General features: G+C 42.5%; 1 protein-coding gene across 2 annotated transcripts in view; it reads right to left on the bottom strand.

Annotated features, from left to right (window-relative positions):
* Nucleotides 1-601: 601 nt before the first annotated feature.
* SUCLG1 (succinate-CoA ligase GDP/ADP-forming subunit alpha) overlaps nucleotides 602-13,079 on the bottom strand; it is a 29,182-nt gene continuing 16,704 nt past the window's right edge. For both annotated transcript variants that reach the window (XM_026481849.3, XM_057309082.1), the window contains exons 4-9: nucleotides 11,933-12,145; nucleotides 11,743-11,800; nucleotides 7,867-7,950; nucleotides 5,925-6,076; nucleotides 2,612-2,800; nucleotides 602-842 (exon numbers count right to left, since the gene is read on the bottom strand). In XM_026481849.3, the coding sequence (XP_026337634.1) occupies nucleotides 816-842; nucleotides 2,612-2,800; nucleotides 5,925-6,076; nucleotides 7,867-7,950; nucleotides 11,743-11,800; nucleotides 11,933-12,145 (723 nt within the window). In that variant the 3' untranslated portion in view covers nucleotides 602-815. The remainder of the gene's footprint in view (nucleotides 843-2,611; nucleotides 2,801-5,924; nucleotides 6,077-7,866; nucleotides 7,951-11,742; nucleotides 11,801-11,932; nucleotides 12,146-13,079) is intronic.

The following is a 13,079-nucleotide window of genomic DNA, read 5'->3' on the forward strand; positions in this document are numbered from 1 at the left end:
GGCCTTCTCCCTAATATGCTGTGTGTTTCCTTCAGGGCAGTTACACAATTGGAGAATATCCACTGAAATTGCTTCTTGTTAACAAGCTCCCTTTTAAATGAAAGTAGGATGGCTAACCACTTTCCTGGGTTTTTTTGCAGCAGATGTCTTAAATCTCAAAGAAAAGTAGGCTCTGGATGGGGAAGGGGAGAGCCCTCTGCAGAACCATAGAAAAACACCACACTACTGAAAACCTTCCATTTTTCAGGTGAAACCCAGGTGAGCTTCTGCCTGGAATCCTGCTGCTGCCGCTGCCAGTGGCGCTGACAACGATTAAGTTGCCTTATTACCTGCTCTAATCCTCGACACGGCCCTACAAGAGAGTGCCATTACACGGACACGGGAGGAAACTGATTCGGAAGAGAACTAAGGTCACTCTGCGTCTAAGATAATTAGGCCAATGCCACACTGACATTTTTACAGCCTCATTCTCTCCAAAGTTGGTTACCATGTTCTCCACAGAGCCCATTAAAACCCACACAACACCCCCCCCCAACTCCTCCATTTCTCCCACTCTCCCTCTCCCCTCCTGGTCAGGTCAAGAAAAAGCTCCAAAAGCATATTCAAATCAAATGGTAGGTTTATTGGCCGTTACGCAATGAGGTGGAGACATCTCAGTATCAGACATTCGGAACCTCGTTTTGGCTTCCTGCTGTATGGCAGCCCAGCGACACGCAGCCAGGCTGACAATCATGGACAACAGAAGCAAACCGCTGCTGCTTCACATTGCCATAATGATTCATTCCAGAGGTTTAGGGAACTTCTTGTTTTCTCTTTCATAGCATCTTCCTCTTTTCGAACTCCTTCAGAAACAGAGAAGAGAGACAGGATAAAAAGATTTAAGATTCAGGGGCACCTGGGTGGCACAGTCGTTAAGCGTCTGCCTTCAGCTCAGGGTATGATCCCAGAGTTATGGGATCGAGCCCCACATCAGGCTCCTCCACTATGAGCCTGCTTCTTCTTCTCCCACTCCCCTTGCTTGTGTTCCCTCTCTCGCTGGCTGTCTCTATCTCTGTCGATTAATAAATAAAATCTTTAAAAAAATAAAAAAGATTTAAGATTCAAATTACATTTCTGGTCAAAGTGATTCTGAAACCTCTTATCTTTAGGATCCTTTGAACAACCAAAAATGACAGAAGTGAAATGTACCAGGATGAGGGTGTTGAACACAACAGAACAGCTTTCGAATCAGGCTGTGTCAGCCTGAACTTCACGAAACGAGATGCAGAGGCTCAACTTTCCGTCTCCCAAACACAGAGACTGAGAGACTTTGAACTGTAGTTATTTTTCTACAGCAGTATTATTATTAAGAGCTGACAAACTTGACTACTTATGCAAAGCCTTCAAGGCCACACATGAACCACACTGGCCTTTTCAAAAAGGCAATGGAAACAGCTTTGCTTAGTTTCTCCAAGAAAGAGACTAAACGCAGATTCAGTTAAGATTTGAACAGAATGTCAAGCACCTCAGAAATATCTGAAAAGGAAACAATACTGAAAATCACATCTCTCTAGATTGTAATTAGAATACGACCAATGTGTAGTTGCCTGCTGCCACTTACTGGAGCAAAATGGTAATGCATGTCTCCAAAGTGAATGCAAGCATTCGCTTCACCCCCCTTTCCTGCCCCCACCCCCTTACACACACTCACTAACCACCTGGAATGTGACACATAGTATCTTGCTTCAAAGACAGGATCACGCAAAGATTCAATAAAACAAGGAGCAAGGCGAGGGCAAAAAAGATTGAGCCAAAACATGGTCCCTCCTGGGGATACAGTTTGTGCCTGTTCTCAACATGCTTAAAATGTCTGGGTTTTGCTTTGCTTTTTTTTTTTTTTTTTTTCCCAAAGCTATAACCATCATAAAAATAAAAAGAAAGAGAGCCTTAAATGATCACTTAAAGAGACAGGCTAAAACTCACTGCAAAGAGATTACAGAAGATACCATCATTTAGAACATTTTAAACCATGATGTCCCATTAAAAAGGAAAAGGAAAGCATATCGTTAAGAAGTCTCTCCTCCAGCCTGCAAACGATGGCATCCCAACACAGCCAGGGTCCGAAGCTACAGGCTGGAAACCCCCACCCTCTTCTTCCGACCCCCCTTGCCCACTCCCCATCAACTCCCTCGTCAGCCAGTTTTCATTTCTTGTCACTCAGCCCCTTTCCCCAGAAACAGAAACCTGTGAGATGAGGGTAGCGATTACCCCAAAGGCCCTCCCTCAGTGAAAAAGAAGAAATGTAAAAGGCGATGCCCTGCAGTACTCCCAGCTGAGGGTCCTGGCACTTACGGCCTCTGAAACACTTTCTTGTAGGTTGTATTTTGTCCCCCACAAAAGAGCAAATCCCAATGTTTAAAGAAGTAAGTTTTTTCAAATCAGAACATTATTCCTGGTCATGCCCAATTAGGACCCTGGGACGTGAATGGAGCTGCTACAGACACTTACGCTGCACACCAGAAAGAAAGAACAGTAAGACCCAGAAGAAAGGACCATGGTTTCTGGGCACCGGTGTGGCCCTGCGTGACAAGGCCTATAACTTCAGAGCACCCAGGCCACTGTCAGAGCTCACCTTGTAGATGGTGGTTCCCAGCTGTGCAGGAGACATGCTGACCACAACTCCGGCACTCTGGAGGGCAGAGATCTTCTCTTTGGCGCCACCTTTCCCTCCAGCAATAATCGCGCCCGCGTGACCCATTCTCCTGCCGGGAGGAGCAGTTAAACCAGCGATGAAGGACACCACAGGCTTGGCCTTGGGACCCTGGAAAGTGATATTTCAAACATTCTAATGAAGAAGTTGACCAAAACTGGACGTCAAATTCACGACTCTGAAAGGAAATGGCAAATGGCATGGGCAGGGCCCATCACTCATCCTCACGGAGAAAAATCAACACGCACATGAAGCTGTAATTGAAACCCCTGTATTCACCTTTGACATGACTCACCTTTTCATACAAACTCAGGAAAACGATCCTGAGCAAAGCTTTTGTCTGTTTAGATATTAAATGCCACAAGTTATTTTTACCAAAATATATGTGATTCTTTCATTCGAAAAACAAAACCATACTAGAAAACATATGTAATTTGTGATAATAATGAATTAAGACACTAGATCAGGTTGTTTTATTTCAACCTGATTTTATGTCTTAATTCATTATTAGTTTACCCATAATAGATTTGCTAGAAGAAAAAGATGAAGTGGGAGGTATATTGGAAAAGATGCAGGACTGGAAGTCGCCAGATTCAATTTTCTGTTGACTAAAGCTGGTTCACCTTGGACAAGGCCCATCAGCTCTGTAAACCTCTGATTCCTCGTCTATGAAATGAAGTGGCTAAACCAGAATGATGGCCAAGGGTCCTTTCTCCTCTGAAGCTCTATTCAAGTCTAAGGAAGGTCAGGACTAGTTTTATTTATCCATTCTAATACTCAACCTCTATGTAGATAAAGAGCACTGTACCAGATTCTGAGGTTAAAAATAAAAATCCACACAGGAAATAAAAGGATTCCTGTGCTCTAGACTTAAAATACAGTTACAAAAATAATATCAAATATTATCAATTAGTTGAGATACCAAAAAATTTTTTGAATATATGGCTAAATTTCACAGTGAATGAAATACCATGTTCATCATAGGAATCCAGAGGTTGCAAGGTATACAGAGAGGCCTATAGGAAGCAGAACGTGAACACAAGCGGAACCTGAGTGCCTTCATTCAGGCACCATCACCTTCCCCTCGGCCAGCAATTCTCAAATCATTTGGTCTTAGAACCCCTTACACTCACAAAAACCATTGAGAATCCGAAAGAACTATTGTGGATGTAGATTATATCTGATATTTCCTGTACTGGAAACGAGAACTAATAAATTATATAAATATTCATTTAAAAATAAGAACTTAAAAACTATTTTAAAAAACACTCTAGTAAGAAGTGTGGTGTTGTTTTATATTTTTGTAACTCTTGAATGTCAAATTTAACAAAAGGCAAATGAATTCTGATATCTGCTTTTGCATTCAATCTATTACGATATGTTCTTTTGGCTGAACTAAGAGAAAATCTGGGCTCACACACATACATGGCTGGAAAAGGGGAAGAATTTTAATAGCCTGTCAGATAATTGTGGATATTCTTCTTTGACTCTATATGAACCTCTTCAAGTGGTAATTTCTTAAAGGTTCATTGCAATGTCGGAATCTGAAACCACAGCAATGAACTTTCCGTCCTTTGTTACTTTAAAATCCATTGAATGGATCTTTTACCTATAATGATTTTGTAACATTCATTGGTCAGATGAAAAATACAGCTTACTGAGTTATGTACATCTTCTAAATGTGGACACGTTTCATTATTCAATACCAACAAATCATATCATCATTATCAGGTTCAATCAAAGTCTTCAGTAGGAGGAAGTCATCGAGTTCACAGTGGCTGGAACAACTTCTCCAAAATATGGATATTCACTTGAAAGCTCAAATTTTATCACTGTCAACAAATACTATAAGTTGTTTTCCCTGCCATGGCAGGTTCACTCTGTTCATTTTTGAGAAAAGGTCTGCCAAATACCCCAGTCTGAACAACCAGTTTGTCTGCCAGTCGTTCTTGAGAGTAAAATTGGTGTTCCACGAGAAAAGCAGCTAGTTCAGCTCACAACTCAATTGGGAAGGTGCTTTACTTCCCACTTCATCACAAAATACAGACTCATGGGTCAGGATTTAATAAAATTAGTACTTTTTACTGCTTTTACCTAGAATCTTGTACATAGTAGGTCCTTAATAAAAATTTGTCCCATGAGAACTAACCAGGAATAGGAAAACATGTGCCAAATGAAATAAAATATATATGCTTAGCTTTCCCCACTAAATTCTAAGCTATTCAAGAGATCCAGAGTTGGGCCTAAGTACATCTTAAAATTCATTTTAACATAGCATCATGTCACAATAACCTAAATCTTTCCTAAAGTCGATTTTTATTTAAATTTCAAACTTTAGAACTTTTCTGAATTTAAGAGACTCTAGTAACATTTTACCCCAGGCTTCTGACAATCCTACTTTATTCCTCCTTATCCACCACTTACTGGTGTCTAATGTGCGAGGGGACTGGGCTGGGCACCAAGGTACCAGTCCCCGTTGTCCGTGATACAGAGGCAATATTAAGCATGCCTCGCAGAAGGAATAAGTAAAGGCAAGTGAGAATGAAAACAACTGGCAGGTCAAATGGGACACGGGTGTGAAGAAGAGGGTTAGGGAGGTGTGAAGGGACTGGAATCCCACGCTAAGTCCACACTTTATCCTACGTGTAATGGGAAACTGTCATGGTTTAAAACCAGGGGGTCTGAGGCGCCGATGTCTGTTTCAGAAGGGCGGGTGATTTGGGTGGCCGGGAGCCTGATGGCCTGGGAGACAAGGAAGGGGTGGTGGCTGAGGAACGGGAGTAGAGATTATCAGGAAGAAACTACTGACCTGGTCCAGGGGAGAGAAGATGGTAGCTTGAACCAGAGCAGAGGGACAAATTACAGATGACGCTCTGAATCTCAACATACTACTGAGGACATTGGTAACTGAGTGGAAACAGGTGATGAGAGAGAAGTACGAGAGGCTTCTGAGGTTTCTGTCTTGGAAACTAAATGAAGAATGATGTTTACATACAAGAATCATTCACACTGAAGGGATAAGCCACAGAAAGTAAATCCAGGGAAAAATTAAGATGAGAAGAAACAGGAGAAAAACCAAGAGGATAGAGAGGATGAAGAAGGCACAGAGGCTGGTAGCCTCTGCAAAAGCGACGTCAGGGGAGTGGGATTCAACAGCAGCACAGCAGTGACGAGCTCGCGCGGTGCCTACTGTGTGTGGAGAGCTGTGTTTTTCCAAACCCAAACCCAAACTTACGGAATTATGTTGCTTCAAAAATTCTGCAGCATTTTCTTCTGCATTACCACCAATTTCACCAATCAATATGATGCCTTCCGTGGCAGGATCATTCAGAAAGATTTCAAGGCAGTCAATAAAATCCGTGCCATTAAAAGGATCACCTCCAATGCCTGAAAAAGTCAGAGTATCAACACCGGGTGAAAATTTAAGGATGAACCACAAAAATCAGGCCAAGAAATGTTGTTTCAACTCAGTTTGCCTCCCCCTCTCACCAGTGTTTTAAAATGTATCATCACTCTTGCATTTAACATTTTAAAAAATCACAAAGTGCTACGTTTATTTCTGTTGCTAATTATTCCATGAATGCTAAATGGTGGTTGATTTCGGATATTCACAAAGACAACCTTATTTTTGTTTTAGCTCTTTTATCAAGCTCCTTTCCTCCCACGAAATTATTCCCAAACAACTTTTTCAAAATGGGCATTTAAAAAAAAAGGGTGTTTATGCTGCAAGGAAGCAAGACTGTCTCTTCTCCGATTAAACACTTTACAAACGTCTTTGCACAGAGTAGCCATGAGATGAGGCCCACTGCAGAGAAGCCACACACAAGTCCTCACACACAAGTCCGAACGAGGGACAGAGTTGAGGGTGCACTGACCCCTCTTCCCTTATATCCAGGGAGGGTACCGGGGATGTACTGTATGGTGACTAACATAATATAATAAAAAATCATTATTAAAAATAAAAAAATTAAAAAAAAAATTAAAAAAAAAATATCCAGGGAGGGTGATAACCACTACTTGGATAGTAAAGGAATTGCTCCCAGCAGACCGGCTGCCACTTTTTAAATTTTTACATGACAAAGCTGCCCCCTTAGCGCAGCCCACCACGCATCAGTGTCATATTTTTACATTAGAAGCGTTCTGAAAGCAGGATTGACTTCCTACTCTTCAGTGCACCTCTGAAGAACGAAGTTGAGGAAGAGAAGCAGCATTTATTGAGTGCCAGCTGTGTGTCAAGTACCATGACTCAGCACACGTTAGACCTGCCATGTCCTAATTCTTCCAACCTCTCTGTGAATTGGGCTTTAGTATTAACAATTTACAAATTAAAGACAGAGGCTGGAGAATATGAATTCTGCAATTCTGTTTCAAACCTTTTCTGATGCTCCATCACACTAAGTTACTTTGTGGCTAAGATTGTGCTTTGTACGTAGGGAAGCTCGATTACTGTTTCCAGTACTGATTTTATGGATCTGAATCCTAATGAAAATCGTCCAGGGCTTTATTTTATAATTTATTATGAAAAGCTATTTTTGAAAGGCTTTTAAAATTTGAAAAAAATATTTATAAAAATGAGCAACCTGCCTCGCTTCTGGCAACAAATACAAAAATTATTTTAAAATGTAAAACCTTTTTACTTTTAAAAGTGGTAGGTGATAAAATGTGTAAAAAGAGAAGTTCTGGGGAGCTCAACCGTCCTCAACATAGATTTTTCTCACAAATAAAACTATAGTAGTACAACTTTTCAGCTCAGAGGTGCCTCAGAGGGTTGCCTTAAGAATGAGATGATAAATGGCACAGAACTCATAACCAGGAAGCACTGAATGATAGCTTATAATGATAACAAAATGATAATTATAGTATTCAAAGCCCTAACATGAAGAATGATTTCTTCACAACAAGTGAGGGAAATGATGTTTGCAGGCACCAAGGCTCTTCCAGGGCCACATGTCCCACGATTCCTGTTCCTCGACATGCAAGTCAAACCCTGGACTGTGAATCTTGAAAATATTTATAGTGGTGCTTCGCACTGAAGCTAATTAAATTCAAGATCGTAACATCTGTTTTAATAATGGTTATCAAAACCTCCTGCAAATAACCAAAACAATAATTATTACTGCACCCATTCAATGAAGATACTGCATTATAATAAAATTATTCTATCAAAAATCTCTCACCAACACACAAAGACTGCCCCAATCCAACTTGTGTCGTTTGGTGAACCGCTTCATAAGTCAGGGTGCCAGATCTGGACACAATACCTTAAAGGAAGAGAATTTTAAAATATCAGATTGTGTTCATCTCACAGATTATCATGTTACAGGTACAAGTATATAAAAAATCCACCCCACGACTTGTCATCCAAATCAACAAGTCTACGAATGGTGCATGAATACCTATCTTCTCACTATGAACTCGGGTGTGTGTAACCAGATCCTCTGCACCACTAGGTCAAATGGAAAGACGTGTGTATCGTGGTCACCGCTAGACAGCACCCCACGGAACACCGTCCAACTGCTCTCTTAGAAAACTTCACCAGACAGCAGCCGCTGCATCACTCGGTGAGGACTGCCCATTCCACACAGAACCCTGCACGGACTCCGCAGCCCAGCTCCGTGCCAGCCTACCTCTCCAGACTTGTTTCCCATTACCTCCCTACTCCAGCGAAACCGATTTTTTTTTTTAAAGATTGTATGTATTTATTTGACAGAGAGAGGGAACACAAGCAAGGGGAGTGTGAGAAGGAGAAGCAGGCTTCCCACAGAGCAGGGAGTCCGCTGCAGGGCTCGATCCCAGAACCCCGGGATCATGACCTGAGCCGAAGACAGACGCTTAACGGCTGAGCCATCCAGGCGCCCCATAGTGAAACCAATTTATTCCCCAATTAGTCAGGTTGGTTCTGCCTAAAACGGAGCCCCTCACCTCCTCAAATGCCACTCTCCTTTCACGTCTTTCCTGATTCCTCAAATACGAATACTGTTCTCTTGCTATCTGGTTCAGTAAGAGACCACCAATGGTGTTTAAGATTCTGTGTCTTCCTTGCTATCCCGTAACCTCCAGGGGCTTGGTAAACAAGACTGCTTCCCCCACTCCTGTGTTCCCAGTATTGAATACAGATCCTGCACAGAAGGAGCTCAATACTTACCTGAATGGATCAAAACTGAAAACCCTTCAATGGAATACAACCATCCTCTTAAGCAAAACCTAATTCCAATAGTCTTAAGGCTAGCCAATCACTGGACCCTAATTCACAACAAATGACAATCACTACCACTATCTCCCATCTGTCCCATTCATCAGTTTTTCCCTACTCTCTGAGCTTTCTTTCCATCTACATACTGTCTCCTTACTACAGTCCTTCCTCTGCGGGACCTTTCATAACTGAGAAGGTTGGGTAGGTAATACCTACCTACCTATGTACTCAGTAAATTTAGCTTTGTTTAAACAAAGTATAGATGGCAATTTCTTAGTTGTACTTCCTGTGTTCAATTATCTAGTCTCCTTTCCACTCCTTCTACTTGATTCTTGTGGTACGATTATGGGCCAGGTGTCCACCCGACATCCTAGATTACTGGGAAAAACAACTATTTAATTTATTCTAGTCTGGTGATGGATCAGTATAATAGCCAGTGAAAACTAACACCAGGATGTTATCATTCTTTTAAGTGGCTTTCATCTGATTATATAAATGATATGTAAATTATATAAATGCAAACTGCATACACTGAAGGTAATGAAAGCCATGTCGATTACTCCTGTCACTCTTAAAGTATATATAGTAAAAGACACTATCACTTAAAAATACCTATCACTCTTAAAAATACCTGTCACTCTTAAACTATATATAGTAAAAGACACTATCACTTAAAAATACCTATCACAAGGACACTTCTGCTTCTGAAAAGTAGAAGTACTTTCCTCTATTCTTCCTATTAAGTACAACTAAAAACCCTGGGCATTATATGTAAAATAAATACAAATACAAGAAATCACCAGGAGATGAAGAAGGCAAAGTGGCTGGGATCCTCGAGACTTGAGGAATGATACACTGGTGAGCTCCCTGGGTTTTCTTTTGCCTCATGCATCCCAGATATGGAGCCAAAGAAGCCAGCATCCCAGAAACACAGAAGGGTACAGAAAAAAAAAATTTCCCCCAAAAACCTGCTCACTCTAGCAGGAGAACCAAGGACAGCCTAGCAAAACAGAAAACTTTTTTTTTTTAAAGATTTATTTGAGAGAGAGCAAAAGTAGGCAAAGTGGCAGGCAGAGGGAGAGGGAGAAGCAGACTCCCCGCTGAGCAAGGAGCCCGACTTGGGGCTCAATCCCAGGACCCTGACCAGGATCATGACCTAAACTGAAGGCACACGCTTAACTGACTGAGCCACCCGGGTGCCCCAAAACAGAAAACTTTTGAGACCATAACCACGCCATACCAACCAAGCACTACAGAAGATAACTGTGCCTCCACCCTCGCTCACATGCAAAGGCCAAAAGGGACTCCTAGACTTCCACATGTAGGAAGCCACACTGAGGCACCCCAACATGCCGGCCAGACTGGTGAAAGAGAGGGCCAAGCAGGCAGTCAGGACTTTCATCTCTGCCAGCTGATGATGAGTTCCTCTTCACCCCCACAATGTTAATTTGGTTATTTCCTCGAGGAACTAAACAAGAAGCAGAATTTTCACAAGACATTTTGAGAGAGGTTGTGATATCCTAGAGGGCAAAGTCATCTGAAGACAGGATTTTAGAAAGACTAACAATAAAAATCTTCAAAGCACATATGTAGCACATACAAAGGACTTATATCCAGAATATTTATAGAACCCCTTGCCTTGGTCAACAATAAAAAGACAACCCAATAAAAAATGTGCAAAAAACTTGAACTGATAATTACAAAAGAAGATATATAAACAGCCAATAGCACACGCGCCAGCGCTCTTCACCATTAGCTGGAGACTGAGTAGAGACTCAGATGAAAACCACGAGGCACCATTTCACTCCTAGCAGAATGGCTAGAGTGAAGGACTGAGAACACTTTGTGAAGATGTGGGACTGAAACTTTCATCCACTGATGGTGGAAATGTAAGATGAACAGCCACTTCACAGAACTATTTGGCGATTTCTTAAAAAGTTCCACATACGGGACACCTGGGTGGCTCAGTCAATGAAGCATCTGCCTTCAGCTCAGGGCACGATCCCAGGGTCCTGGGATCAAGGCCCGCATCGGGCTCCTTCCTCCGCGGGGAGCCCACTTCTCCCTCTGCCTGCAGCTCCCCCTGCTAGTGCACTCCCTCTCTCTCTCTCTCTCTCCCCCCCCGACAAATAAATAATCTAAAAAAAAAAGAAGGTGCACATACTTCAAACCTATGACTTAGTGATTCCATGAGTAAGTATTTTACCCAAGAGAAATGAAAATGTGTACACAGAAAGACCTATACACAAATGTCACCTAGCCTTATTCATGATTCAAACCTGGAAATAACCCAAAAATTTTTTTTAAGATTTTATTTATTTATTTGACACAGAGAGAGACAGCCAGCGAGAGAGGGAACACAAGCAGGGGGAGTGGGAGAGGAAGAAGCAGGCTCCCAGTGGAGGAGGGAGCCCGATGCGGGCCTCGATCCCAGGGTCCTGGGATCACGCCCTGAGCTGAAGGCAGACGCTTAACTACTGAGCCACCCAGGCGCCCCCCAAATGTTCATCAATAGGTGAATGGACAAATTGTGGTAGAATCACACAACAGAATATTACTTAGCAGTAAAATGAAATGAGCTATTGATACATGTAAACACACGGAAGAATCCACGGCATGCTGAGCAGGAAAAGAATCTTTAAAAACTCCAAAAAACATCTTCATTGACTCTGCAGAATTATTATAGATTCTTAATCTCATCCAACTCAGGATACAGAACTGATTCACTACAGAACTCCCTGGTAAGTTCCACCACAGTTAATTAAAATGAATGAGATTTGCACAGTCACAAACTCTCTTGGCGAGTTCTGAGCTTAGGGCAAAGAATTTTTCTTTTTTAATCTATAAGAAAAATACTCACCAATCCTTCCTTTCTTGTGAATATGGCCAGGCATGATGCCGATTTTACATTCTCCAGGCTGAAGGAAAGGAAATCACGGTTTCAGAAAAATGAAAAAAAACCACAACCGGTAACTAACAGGTCATACACACAAACACACTTGGACTGACTGAAAGCCAGCTAGCCAGGCCTGTTTGTGTCCTCCACTCACATTGATGATTCCCGGGCAGTTGGGCCCAATCAGCCTCGTCGTCCCCTGGCGCAGCAGTTTGTGCTTGACCCGCACCATGTCCTGCTGTGGGATGCCTTCTGTAATGCACACGACCAGTGGCACTTCCGCCTCGACAGCTTCATTGATGGCAGCGGCGGCGAACGGAGGAGGGACATAAATGACAGAGGCTGTCGCTCCTGTCTCTTCTTTGGCCTGAAATATTACCCATGAAGCACTTTATTATGGGTTAAGTTGTAAACACTGTAAAATGCATTCAATACCATGATTTTAATAATGTCTTGGGATCAGGAAAGGACACCACCAGGAGACACTGGATGTCTTCATTCTTCCCATTAGCAAGTTCACTGCGCCGTCTGAGAAGAGCAGAATCAAGCAGGGCCTCCTCTCTGCCCCCCGCCCCGGGACTGCCACTCTGAATTGAAAGGTTCTATGACGCCCTGTTCCCTCAGGCGAGGGCATGGCAGGAAAGCGGAAGGCACTGCCTGATTCAAGATAGTGTCCTCTCATTCCTGCGGCCGTATTTTTGTTGCCCTACAAGACACTGCATCACCTATTCAGTACCGAAGACCCTACAGCTCCCCAGGAGAAAAGGGGTGAGTCAGCTGCTGAGCTGCAGAATGCAGCTCTCAAACACCGTTCAAAACATATCATACTTGATAAATATGATTAAGAGATGTCAAAAGTGATGTGGTTTTTACGCTCACAATTTTTACTCTAAATGCAATGTTAGTTAAAAATAAACTAAAATACAAATGCATCAATGGCCATAGAATGAGAATGTGGGCCAAATAAGCATTAGGGTCTACTCTACCTCACCCCCCACAAATGCAAAGCACTTAAGACCGTCAGTTTGACCACGGTTCTGTCCGTGGTCTCCACTTGCCCTCCACACATATCAATACAATGTCTCCTACCCACCTCTATGTGTGTCACGTCTCTTCCAATGTAACGGAAGCTCCTTGAAGACAGAGACTGTCAGTGATCTCTGACTCTCCAAGAGAGACAGTGCCTGTTCTCTGAGAGGCCCTGCAAGAGGGCTCAAGACAGGTCTTGTTAAGGCCTCACCACAACCCTGTATGCTTAGTATCCCCATCTACAATCAAGACGCCGTGGCCAAAAGACAGTA

The sequence above is a fragment of the Ursus arctos genome, unplaced genomic scaffold (assembly GCF_023065955.2).
Source record: "Ursus arctos isolate Adak ecotype North America unplaced genomic scaffold, UrsArc2.0 scaffold_8, whole genome shotgun sequence".
In the NCBI taxonomy this organism is placed as follows: Eukaryota; Metazoa; Chordata; class Mammalia; order Carnivora; family Ursidae; genus Ursus; species Ursus arctos.